The sequence below is a fragment of the Littorina saxatilis genome, linkage group LG3, assembly GCF_037325665.1.
Source record: "Littorina saxatilis isolate snail1 linkage group LG3, US_GU_Lsax_2.0, whole genome shotgun sequence".
Lineage (NCBI taxonomy): Eukaryota > Metazoa > Mollusca > Gastropoda > Littorinimorpha > Littorinidae > Littorina > Littorina saxatilis.
The window spans coordinates 55,116,210-55,128,348 of NC_090247.1; the positions used below are offsets into that span (position 1 = coordinate 55,116,210).

Here is a 12,139-nt window from a genome sequence, read left to right on the forward strand (position 1 = left end):
TCTCCAAGAGACTGTCTGTCTCTCTGTCTGTCTGTCCGTATCTCTCTGTCTGTATGTCTGTTGTCAGTTGCTCTGTCTGTCTGTCTGTCTATCCGTCTATCTGTCTATCCGTCTATCTGACTGTCTGTCTATCTGACTGTCTGTCTCTCTCTCTGTCTCTCTCTCTGTCTCTCTCTCTCTCTGTCTCTCTCTCTCTCTCTGTCTCTGTCTCTCTCTCTGTCTCTCTCTCTTAGTCTCTCTCTCTGTCTCTCTTTCTTAGTCTCTCTCTCTCTGTCTCTCTTTCTTAGTCTCTCTCTCTCTCTCTTTCTTAGTCTCTCTCTGTCTCTCTTTCTTAGTCTCTCTCTCTCTCTCTGTGTCTCTCTCTCTCTTTCTTTGTCTCTCTCTCTCTCTCTTTCTTAGTCTCTCTCTCTCTTTCTTAGTCTCTCTCTCTTTCTTAGCCTCTCTCTCTCTCTTTCTTAGTCTCTCTCTCTCTCTCTCTTTCTTAGTCTCTCGATCTCTCTCTCTTTCTTAGTATCTCTCTCTCTTTCTTAGTCTCTCTCTCTCTTTCTTAGTCTCTCTCTCTCTCTCTTTCTTAGTCTCTCTCTCTCTCTCTTTCTTAGTCTCTCTCTCTCTCTCTCTTTCTTAGTCTCTCTCTCTCTCTCTTTCTTAGTCTCTCTCTCTCTCTCTTTCTTAGTCTCTCTCTCTTTCTTAGTCTCTCTCTCTCTCTCTCTCTCTCTTTCTTAGTCTCTCTCTCTCTTTCTCTCTCTCTTTCTTAGTCTCTCTCTCTCTCTTTCTTAGTCTCTCTCTCTCTCTTTCTTAGTCTCTCTCTCTCTCTTTCTTAGTCTCTCTCTCTCTCTTTCTTAGTCTCTCAGTCTCTCTCAGTCTCCCTCAGTCTCTCTCAGTCTCCCCCTCCCCCTCTCCCTCCCCTCTCCCTCCCCTGCAGGAAGTCGGTGAAGGGAGAAACTCGATGCACCCACTGAAGTAGCGCTGTGGGTTTCCCTGAACCCACCCCGTCGTTAGAGAAATAAACGGTAAAAACCCTCTTTCAAATGTATGGGTTCAGACAAACCCGCATCGTCGTCAGAGAAATAAACGGTAAAAACCCTCTTTCAAATGTATGGGTTCAGACAAACCCGCATCGTCGGGCGTGTGTAGTCAAAAGCGGCATCCGGCAAAGGCTAAAGAATACCATGCAGCTCGGGTCGTCACATCGTTTTTATGTTTAACTCTTCGCTAAAGATTTTGTGTGTGTTTTATACTAACGTAAAATGATAAAACGTGGAGCGATTCCCACCTTGGAATAAGACTTCAATTGGTCATATTGTAAGGTCGATTTTGCCATCATTGGCAATCGCTGTGGGAGGTCGACTTCGCGACCCTGAAAGCATTCATCTTCACGTTCAACCTTGACGGTCCAAGTGAATATGCTTTCTCGATTGCCAATCACACAATTGCTATAATTATTGCTTGACATATGACAGCAATATGTTATGTCATTTAGCCAAAAGCTTACGTGTTTACTATTTCATATAAAAGAATGATTATTTAACTTAGCCAATTCATGGCGTTTGGCACTTGTGCAAGCAAATGAAAGTTAACTCATTTTATAATACGAGTATATATCATTCGCTCGATTGTGATTGAATTTTCATACAAAAAAGACTGCACATATACCACTGGTGCATAATGAAATGTCTGTTTGAATTACCATAAATTATTCTGCAATTGCAACTTACTTCCTCTTAACAGTGCTAAACTTTGACTGAAGTGGTAGAATATCTGTTTAGCAGTCTTAGTTTCCTTCGGTAGTGGAGCGAGTGAGGAAGTGATCATGAGTCAGACTTAAGCTGTGCTTTCTATGAGAAGTTTGCAAAAGTACCTGTCAGAATGGATAATGCCAGACGTTTCATGAATCTGCTTCTTTTGATTTTCGTAATAGCGTATGCATTTGGCCAAGGAGGGATGGGTAAGAGAGAATTTATTTTTCCGCCTACAATTTGATTGTACTTATATTTCTTGTCAGTTTTACTTTCTTTCTTTTCCTTCCTTCTTTCTTTTTTCTTTTTTTTCTTCTTGTCTGTCTTTCTTTCTTTTTTGCATCTTTCTTTCTTAGTGTGTGTGTGTGTGTGTGTGTGTGTGTGTGTGTGTGTGTGTGTGTGTGTGTGTGTGTGTGTGTGTGTGTGTGTGTGTGTGTGTGTGTGTTTTGGTCTTTTTATGTACATTTTTGTCTATGTGGGTAGATGCCATGGTCACTGCATGATAAAAGTTGTTACTTTCTTTTGCAGCAGTTTTCTCTAATTACATAACAAGAACAAAGCAGGGAGCATTTTTCCCGTCGAAAAACGATCTCACGCATCGGGGCTGAATTGAGATGAGGGCAAGGAATGGAAAAGACGAAACTATTCTTGGAATGATTATTATGAATTTTAATTACTTGAATTTAATACTCATTGTTTGATTCTAGAAGTCATAAACTGACGACCGGCTGCCACTTCACACACTATGTCCCATTTTTGCACAGTCCCGGAATATTTCCGTGAATAATTGTTGCTTGGCTTCAAAATGATCAATTTACACCTTTGCCGAGTGTCCAAGTGGTCGAATGATCTTATCCCATACATAAACCTGGACGGATCTATGTCGGTTTAGTACATTCTTTTATGTTCTGTATATGTTGAACGCGTCATTTTTAATTTCCATACAAGGCAAAAGGAAAACTGGTTCCTGTTGTGTCCTAGTTTTGTTTAAAGACAGGAGGCGGTGTAAAGCTTTAGAAAAACCGGGGAAACCATACTGTGACTTTCTGAGCATGCGCTTTGGAGAGCTAAACCATTGTGCAATTATTTGAGCATGCGCACTCGTTGTCATAATTTACACATTTACATATTCAAACTGCTTTGACTTTTTTCACAGTGAATGTAGCGAGAGGGAAGACTTGTGAACAGAGTTCAAAACATCCCATACAAGACTCAAACTGCAATGCTGCTAACGGCAACACGGGAGGGCACTACAACAGCAAAAACTGTATTCACACGAACACGCAAAAGTACGACAGGAGTCCATGGTGGCAGGTGGACCTAGGCCAGAAATACCCTGTGGGCGTTATCAAGGTCTGGGCACGAGATGGACGTAAGTGTTGTCGAGTTTTTTGTGCATCGAAAAGTACGATTTCTTTCTGGTAGAAACGCATTATTCTGCGCTTTACGAACGATTTCCTTACCAAACCCCTTCTAACATGTGTGACAACACAGACCGAGAGCTGGTAGCTTAATGAGCTTGTAGATACCAATTCGTATGGTCAAGTGCAATGTTACTGAAAAAAAAAGTAAAGACAAGGTGATACAATATTATTATGAGAAACATTGCAACATCCTTTTGGTTTGTATGAAATTATACAGCATGACTTCCCTTCTTTGTCTCTGTTATTCTAGTGAGAAAATATCCTGCGATATTGCTCCGTAGGCCTAAAGTTCGGCCATGACCTAGGCAAATAACTTGCGCAGGCGCAGAAACAAGAAAAAGGAAATCTTTTATGAAATGATTGGGAGCCACGCAAATTTGACCTCTTAATTCCGACCATGAACCCGCTGTTGATAATCTGGAAAGTCGTACCAGAGATGCAGATCTAACTCTGGTCGTGCCGATTCATAGATTCAACCTACAAACTGCGACTTCATCTGTGATCAGATTGCCAAGCAATGCGTGGAATCTTTTATTCTGAAGCCTGGCTCGTTTCGACAAGCATTAAACGGATGAAATTAACCACATGCAGTTTATTTCTTCAGAAAATTGCAAACGCATCAATGCCTCCTGTTGGGTTCGGTGTTTTGTACAGAAATGTCTTCCACACGATAGATTCGCTGATTTGTCTGACGAAGCCGTCATCAACACGAACACAAGAAGCAAACTCTGTACCTACACGACTGAGACACAAGACTGATTATTTCGCAGCTGCAATGCGAACAGAGAACAAAGACGTTTTGGGTACTCACGTCAAGTCTGCACTGACTTGTAAGCTAGGAACAGACGGAAAAGTCCGAACAAAAGTATTAGGGAGATTTAAAGGACAGCACGTTTCGTTTTGCAGCTCGTTTCGTTTGGTGAATGAGTCACCCCGCGAAACGGAACGTGAAACGAGACGGCATAGGCCGCAGACAAGATTTAGATGTATTCACGTTTCGTTTCGGAATGAAGGAAGGGCGATAAATCTTCAAGTGAAATTATCACGTCTGTCCTCGATCAGAATGGAAAAAAAACCCTAGGAGGTGGTCCAGAATCGGGCATACTTTGATTATTTTCAGTCCAAATAAATCACACAGACTTTGTTTATACAAAATCACATACGAAGCCAGAATAAAAATTCGATGCGATGACCTACTTCTGCTTCGCCATTTGCTTTCTCACCATGAAGTTGGATAAATGTACCAGGATCAGCACCCTTCAAAATATTTCAGTTCACAACAGTTGTCTACCTCCAATGAACACATTCTCAGCGCTGAAAGACTGTGAAAGGGTTGATGAATCTAGCAATGCATAAAATGGCCAACAAATAAAACTGTTAGTGTGCAAAAATACTCACAAAAGTTGACGAAATATTGTTCGTTTTTTGGGGGTGGAAAACGTGACTGCGTTTTGACGTTCCACGTTCCGTTTCAGTTGACCTTCACCTTTCCAGCGAGAGACCCCCGAAATGATGACGTTTACCACAACTTCAAAACGAAACGTCCCGACGTTTCGTTTATTAAATCTCCCTATTGACATCAAAGTCTCTTTCGTTTTGCGTGTAACTTTGTCATGACGTCTTTTTGTGACAGTATGCGCGACAATATGTTTCGCTTCCGGTGTCATTTTAGACAGCAGAAAAAGCAACTCAGAAGTAGTTAAGCCCGTGTCTTGAAACAGCTGAAACACTCTTTTGGGTTGCCGTTTTAATGTTAACCAAAAAGTTAAAGAAAAAAACAATGTTCAGTTGCGAAATGACAGCGGATTGAGCATTTAGTCCGGTTGATGACGGTACGATTGAAGCTTTTATTCACTCCGTCAACCAACAAGACTAGATTTGTAGCAGACGACAAACAAAGTAGGGCCTATGCGTTTTTCCTGTCTTGTGATAACGATTATGTCGTTATAGATTATCTGTACGTTGTGAAGACATTTCAAAACAATATTTAGCTTTGATGCGTCACGGGATATATACGTTACACCTCCGATTCATCCATTGAATTGGTATTTCGTCTGGACAGGGTGAATGAATGCATGATGTCTTTTTCGGAACTGGACAAAACTGGCCTTGCCAAGACTGAAACAAAATATAGTTTTACAACTTATAGGCTTGCGTTGAATATTCTGCCCATGGTGAATTTCCCATGCTTTGTTTCCACATCCCATGACAAATTCTCCTTACTTTGGTCATGCCATATATACGTTACAGGTCCGATTCATCCATGGCATAGCGTTATATTTTGTCTCGAGGGACGTCATCATATTCATTGACCCAGTCTCGACAAAATGTCACGCGATACCATGGATGGACGGAGCTGTAACTTATACGTATTTCTGCTTTTATAGCACTTGGACAAAAAAGAGCAAGGAAAAATGCTGCATTTAAATGTCAAAGCTTCTCTGAAAATCAACACATAAGCACAGAAGGAAATCAATCTGACAAAAGATATGTACGAACACATGACATAAACAGCATTTATATTAGGCAAAAAAAAAAAATTGTCTGTTTAGGGTAACCCGACCGACCCTATCGATTTGGCGCCGACCCAAAAACTTTTTTTTGATTTCAAAAAAAAGAGGTAAAAATGCTAAAAAGAGACATTTGGCGTTTCTTTCTCTCCCTTTCTCTCTGTTTTATTTATACGTTAGTTTTGAAACATGTATTCATCAAATATAAGAAGTGAATGTTCAGCCAACATAGCATTTACACCACACACAAAAAAAAAAAACAAAAAAAAAAAATTACCTACCTACCGACCCTACTTTTTTTGGTCATGTTACCCTAAACAGACAATTTTTTTTTTGGCCTTACAAAAACAAATAATAATCGACACAAAAGGCAATGCAATGATACATAAAAAGTTAATCAGTATTTACATGGGTGGCCGAGTGGTAACGCACTTGCGCTCGGAAGCGAGAGGTTGCGAGTTCGACCCTGGGTCAAGGCGTTAGCAATTTTCTCCCCCCTTTCCTAACCTAGGTGGTGGGTTCAAGTGCTAGTCTTTCGGATGAGACGAAAAACCGAGGTCCCTTCGTGTACACTACATTGGGGTGTGCACGTTAAAGATCCCACGATTGACAAAAGGGTCTTTCCTGGCAAAATTGTATAGGCATAGATAAAAATGTCCACCAAAATACCCGTGTGACTTGGAATAATAGGCCGTGAAAAGTAGGATATGCGCCGAAATGGCTGCGATCTGCTGGCCGATGTGAATGCGTGATGTATTGTGTAAAAAGAATTCCATCTCACACGGCATAAATAAATCCCTGCGCCTTGAATATGTGCGCGATATAAAATTGCATTTAAAAAAAAAAAATCCCTGCGCTTAGAACTGTACCCACGGAATACGCGCGATATAAGCCTCATATTGATTGATTGATTGATTGATTAAAATCATGTATGCTTACGACACACTCTTCTTTACTGCTTGATTGCACTGTATACAAACATTTTCCAGAGATTTCTCGTCTGTATCCTTTCACTATCGCCGTGGACGGCACCACATGTTTGACGGCCACTAAACGTGAGGAGGAGAAGAACTATCGGGAAATCAGGTGTGCTCCGTCAATCTATGGACGGATGGTGCGTCTGCAAAGAGGTTACAAAAGCGGCGACGACTATTCGTTGAATCTCTGCGAACTGCAAGTTGTGGGTGAGTGTTGTGATATGTTGATAGCACGGATAGGTAACGGCAACGAAGTTAAACCGCTCTTGCTCAATATACCATTGGTGCAGATAAATAATGATTTTTCAAAAGGCAAGGCATATGTTACGCGCATGGCAAAATACTAATATTAGTAAGTAGTCTAATAGTTCTGTACATTTGTATTTCTCTCTTTCCCCATGTCTTTCGCTTCTGCCTCTGTCATTGTCCCAATTTGTCTGTTTGGCATGCTGGCTGGCTGGTTTGGTAGCTGGCTGGCTGGCTGGCTGACTGGCTGGCTGGCAAGCTGGCTGGCTGACTAGCTGGCATTTTTGCTGTCTGGCTAGCTGGCTGACTGCCTACCTGTCAGTGTGTTTTTGTCTGTGTCATTTTCTGTCTCTTTCACAGTCTCTTTCACAGTCTCTTCCACGGTATCTTTACACCCCCGGTATAGGGGTGTGTATAGGTTTCACTGGATGTGTTTGTTTGTTTGTTTGTGTGTTTGTGTGTTTGTGTGTTTGTGTTCGCATATAGATCTCAAGAATGAACGGACCGATCGTCACCAAACTTGGTGAACAGGTTCTATACATTCCTGAGACGGTCCTTACAAAAATTGGGACCAGTCAAACACACGGTTAGGGAGTTATTGCTGGATTAAGATTAAGACTGACATATTAATGGTCAAAGGGAAATAACCTTCTCAGTTGGTGGCAGTGAGAATGGTTATTTCCCTTTGACCAACGGGGGTGTTTTTCCTATCGGAGGAATTTCTTGTTCTTTCTGTGTTTGTCTGTCTGTCTGTCTGTCTGTCTGTCTGTCCGTCTGTCTGTCTATCGGTCTCTCTGTCGGTCGGTTGGTCTGTCTGTCTGTCTGTCTGTCTGTCTGTCTGTCTGTCTGTCTGACGGTCTGTCTGTCGGTCTGTCCGTCTGTCTGTCTGTCTGTCTGTGTCTGTCTGTATGAATTTCTTTCTGTCTCTGTCTCGTTCTGTCTCTATGTCTCTATCTGTTACAGTCTCTACCTCCCTTCCAATTATCTTTAACTTTTTCCATCCCCCTCCCCCACCCACCACTCTTTAGACAGTTTGTAATTGTCAATGTAAATGAAAAGTGTCTTCATTGTTTCAGTGTGTCAGGTTGGGTATTACGAACTCGGCTGCGACTATCTCTGCAACGATGGATGCAGTTCAACAAAGGGCTGTTTTTTAAACGGTACCTGTATCGGTAAGTATTACCTAAACTTTCAGATTTGAACGTTGCACATGGAGAGTTTCTCAATTGTCATATAAAAGCATCGTAGATATTTGGTTCCGCGGTTCTGACTCAATCTGTTTGCCAGCAATATTTAATTATCACATGGAGAAAGGTCGCTGTCTTCGAGCACTTTCATTGATGCTCGTTTGATTGAACAATTTCAAAAACACAGTTAAAAATGAATCAATCAATCAACTCAACTCAACTCAACTCAACTCAACTCAACTCAACTCAACTCAACTCATCAACTCATCAACTCAACTCAACTCAACTCAACTCAACTCAACTCAAAATTTAAATCAAATCAAATGTAAATCAAATCAAATGTAAATCAAATCATCCCAGATTATACTTAAATAATGGAGTAGTAGAACAAGTAGTTATTGCATTAACTTGTGACCTGACATGGTGGTTATGCTCACAGACTGCAAGGCAGGTTACTATGGGGACGTGTGCACCAGGAACTGTTCCAGCAGAACAAGGCGCTGCCTGGAGTGCACCCGGGATGGAGATCGATGTACACGTTGTCAGACCAACTTTCAGGCACCCTACTGCACAGGTAACGTTCGCCTTCGTTTGGTTACAGTCATTATGCACAGACAGTGATGCAAACATAATTTAGACTTTTTCACCACCCATGAACTGACACGAGTTGCATGAGTTGAGTATAATGATAATGCTTTTGTAACTCCAAAGAGTGAATACTCTTGCCTTTACTGAGGCAAGCTTTCCCCACATGCTTTTGGTCCCCGTGTTTCAGACACACCTCTCGCTAGGGATTGGCCTAATTATGTCACGTGGGAAAGTGTGACTCAAAAACAGCAAGCGTGGTCACACTTTGACAGCCAATACAACCCGACAGAGTTATTTACGAACATCGTCTATTTTTCTTGATATTGCAGTTACAAAAGCATCTACTCAGCTCATGCGCACTGAGTCATGCGCTAGCTTAAAAAGAGTTTAACATTAAATTCCCCCTGAAAACGGAGAATGACTGCCTAGCGCCTAAAATAGAGAGGGATGGTAGCTTAAAACCCCTAAACGCCGTAATAGTATAGGTATTACAACTTGAGAACATAGAGGAAGAAGAAGACTGGGTTAAGATTTGTTTCGAAACTTGTAAATAATGTGTCGTTTTTCAGAGCAACAGCAGCAGAGGGTGGTTGTACAATCGTTGTGGAAACCCTATCAATTTATAGTTTAAGAGAGAGAAGGAGGAGGATAAACAGAGAGATGTAGACAGAGAGCGAGGCAGAGAGACAAACAGACAGTCAAGCAGATAGAGACATTTGAGTTTGTATCTAGTCATAATCCTTATCTGCAATAAAACAACAACAACAACAACAACATGAAAAACAACAACAACAACAACAAGCTCGATTTTGGTTATTTTCTGATTTGATTCTTTGTTCTCAGACCGTGTCTTCATTTCATCTCATTCATTGTCTGCATTATGTCTTCACATGCTCAGTGTGTAAGAACGGATACTACGGAGCGAACTGCGCAGAGCAGTGCGGGAACTGCAAGAACTCCGCAGTCTGCCACAAAACCACCGGCCACTGTTCCTGTGTGGACGGCAAGCAGCCACCCCTCTGTAAGACAGGTCTGACCTTAATTTGTTTTTCTCTTGTATTGGCTGCTATACTGTAAGGTTGGAAACAAGACCCACAGACACAGAGTTACACAGAGCCACAAAGACGGAGACAGACACACGAACGCACAGACACACAGACAGCCCCCCCCCCACACACGCACACATACATGCTCGCACATACATACACATACATACACATACATACGAGCGTGCGACAGATTCAGATGGCTTAATATCTTTCTAAAGGCTTCAATGTTTGCAATGTGTTTTTTTGTTTGTGTAAGCTGGACTTGACGAAGCGATGCATGTCCAGAAGCAGTTCTATAGTTAGAACGTTAAACAATGAACAATGTGAGTTCTGATGTGTGAAGATCACTAGCAATTGCCATGTCTCTTTCCCTAACAGACTGCGTTGGTAATTCATACGGAGAAAACTGCACCAATAAGTGTGGCTTTTGTCAAGGGGGACAAGCATGTAACGCCGTGACAGGGGACTGTATCGGAGGCTGCCAGGCTGGCTGGCTGGGAGCGGCTTGTAAAGATCGTGAGTTGTTGATTTCAACAGATTTGTTTGTTTGTTTGTTTGTTTGTTTGCTTAACGCCCAGTCCACCACGAAGGGTTATATCAGGGCGGTGCTGCTTTGACATTTAACGTGCGCCACACACAAGACAGAGGTCGCAGCACAGGCTTCATGTCTCACCCAGTCACATTATTCTGACACCGGACCAACCAGTCCTAGCACTAAACCAATAATGCCAGACGCCAGGCGGAGCAGCCACTAGATTGCCAATTTTAAAGTCTTAGGTATGACCCGGCCGGGGTTCGAACCCACGACCTCCCGCTCACTGGGCGGACGCCTTACCACTAGGCCACCGTGTTGCGGTGATTTCAACAGAACACTCAATCAAAATCTAATGTGTTGATATGATAACAATATAATAGTTTACTGATCTGTTTTGGGGGCCAGGACTTAAAGGTCCTCGTCCTCATTTTTGCTTTTTTTCTCTCTCCATAATCCCACGGTTAGATTTCGAAAAATGTTATGTCAGATGATAGATGAACCATGGGGAAAAAACGTTATCGAAAAAAAAATGAAAAAAAAGTTTTTAATTTTGGGAAGTGATACATTTCACTTCCAATGTTTATGTCTGTCATGTGTTTGATAATGTGCCTTGCCTAAACATATCGACCAATCAAAAACGTCCCCGAGCCCCAGGCCCAGTAACTGGCTCACCGGATCTCTGGCCACGGTCTTTCTAATAAGGATATTCTGCAACGCTAAAATACTACAATGAACTTTTAAACGGCTACATTCGCTTTCTTTCTTCTTCCTAATCGAATGGGGGTGCTTTTATAAAAGTTTTATAGAATAGACTCAACATTTAAACGGTCAAATGTCAATTTCTGTCAAAAATATATAGACGAGAACCTTTAAAGCATCTTTTGTATGTCTCTCGTATTTCATACTTTTTTGTAATTTTTCTCAGAATGCCCTGATGGTAACTATGGGTACGAATGCAACCAAACGTGCGGAAACTGCCGAGAGAACACCACCTGTCGTCCTGGCAACGGCGAATGCCCGAATGGTTGTGCAGAGGGGATTACGGGAACACTGTGTTTAAAAGGTAAACACATTCAAACATCGTTAATTTCGTAAAAAAGGCTTCCATCCAATGGAGACCATCTGTAAATTAAAACAAAAAAGCTTTATTTTGAACCTGGTAGATTCCTGAACATAAAAGAAATGTGTTGCTGGATACTATAAGATGTTTGATGGGTTGTTGACAGACCAGCTTTTTTGTCGGTCCGAGGGGGAGCATATCGTCTTTTGTTTCATATTTATTGACCAAGGCCGAATTCAACAAACCACCAAACATCGTTTTTGTCATCATTTGGGTAGTGAGAAAATAAGTGCACAATCAACCCAGGGAGCCATGCTTTGAAACACGGGTTCCGTGCTGATAACCACACGAGTCCCGGTTTGATAACCACTGGCAATCAATGATAGCCGTGGAGCGAGGATTATCGGAATGAGCTGGTGTGTGAAAGCAACTTTCTGTGTTTTTGAGTTCACTAAATGTTGGGATGAATATGTCAGGTTTGAGGATGCACAGTTCTATCCTGTAGGCTCATCTCGGTATTCCACCCCCTCGGCTTTCTGTTGTAAATATTAAGCTGAGTGATCGAATGTGGAAGCTACGTTTGGTCAAAGGTCACAGAAGATTTGCGTCGTGCAGCGAAGGAAAGAATCGCGATCTTGTTTCCGACTCAGTACCTCTTTGTTTTTCATTAGACTTGTCATTCTGCTTGCTCGGCTTTGTTAGATGTTTGCATATCTTGTTGCTATTTTCTTTGCTTTTATTATTGTTTCTTATTTGTGCTTCGTTTATCGATACAACGTCTTGTGCACGGGTCAAAATGTGTGTGTCAGGGGTCGTTTTAATTGAAC

At 41.8% G+C, this 12,139-nt stretch overlaps 1 protein-coding gene across 1 annotated transcript in view; it reads left to right on the forward strand.

Annotated features, from left to right (window-relative positions):
- The first annotated feature begins 1,941 nt into the window (after positions 1-1,941).
- Positions 1,942-12,139, forward strand: part of LOC138961239 (multiple epidermal growth factor-like domains protein 10) — a 33,168-nt gene continuing 22,970 nt past the window's right edge. Inside the window, exons 1-9 of the mRNA XM_070332840.1 lie at positions 1,942-1,945; positions 2,893-3,108; positions 6,660-6,854; positions 7,970-8,065; positions 8,520-8,654; positions 9,567-9,689; positions 10,096-10,233; positions 11,178-11,334; positions 11,789-11,853. Of these exons, the coding sequence (XP_070188941.1) occupies positions 1,942-1,945; positions 2,893-3,108; positions 6,660-6,854; positions 7,970-8,065; positions 8,520-8,654; positions 9,567-9,689; positions 10,096-10,233; positions 11,178-11,334; positions 11,789-11,853 (1,129 nt within the window). The remainder of the gene's footprint in view (positions 1,946-2,892; positions 3,109-6,659; positions 6,855-7,969; positions 8,066-8,519; positions 8,655-9,566; positions 9,690-10,095; positions 10,234-11,177; positions 11,335-11,788; positions 11,854-12,139) is intronic.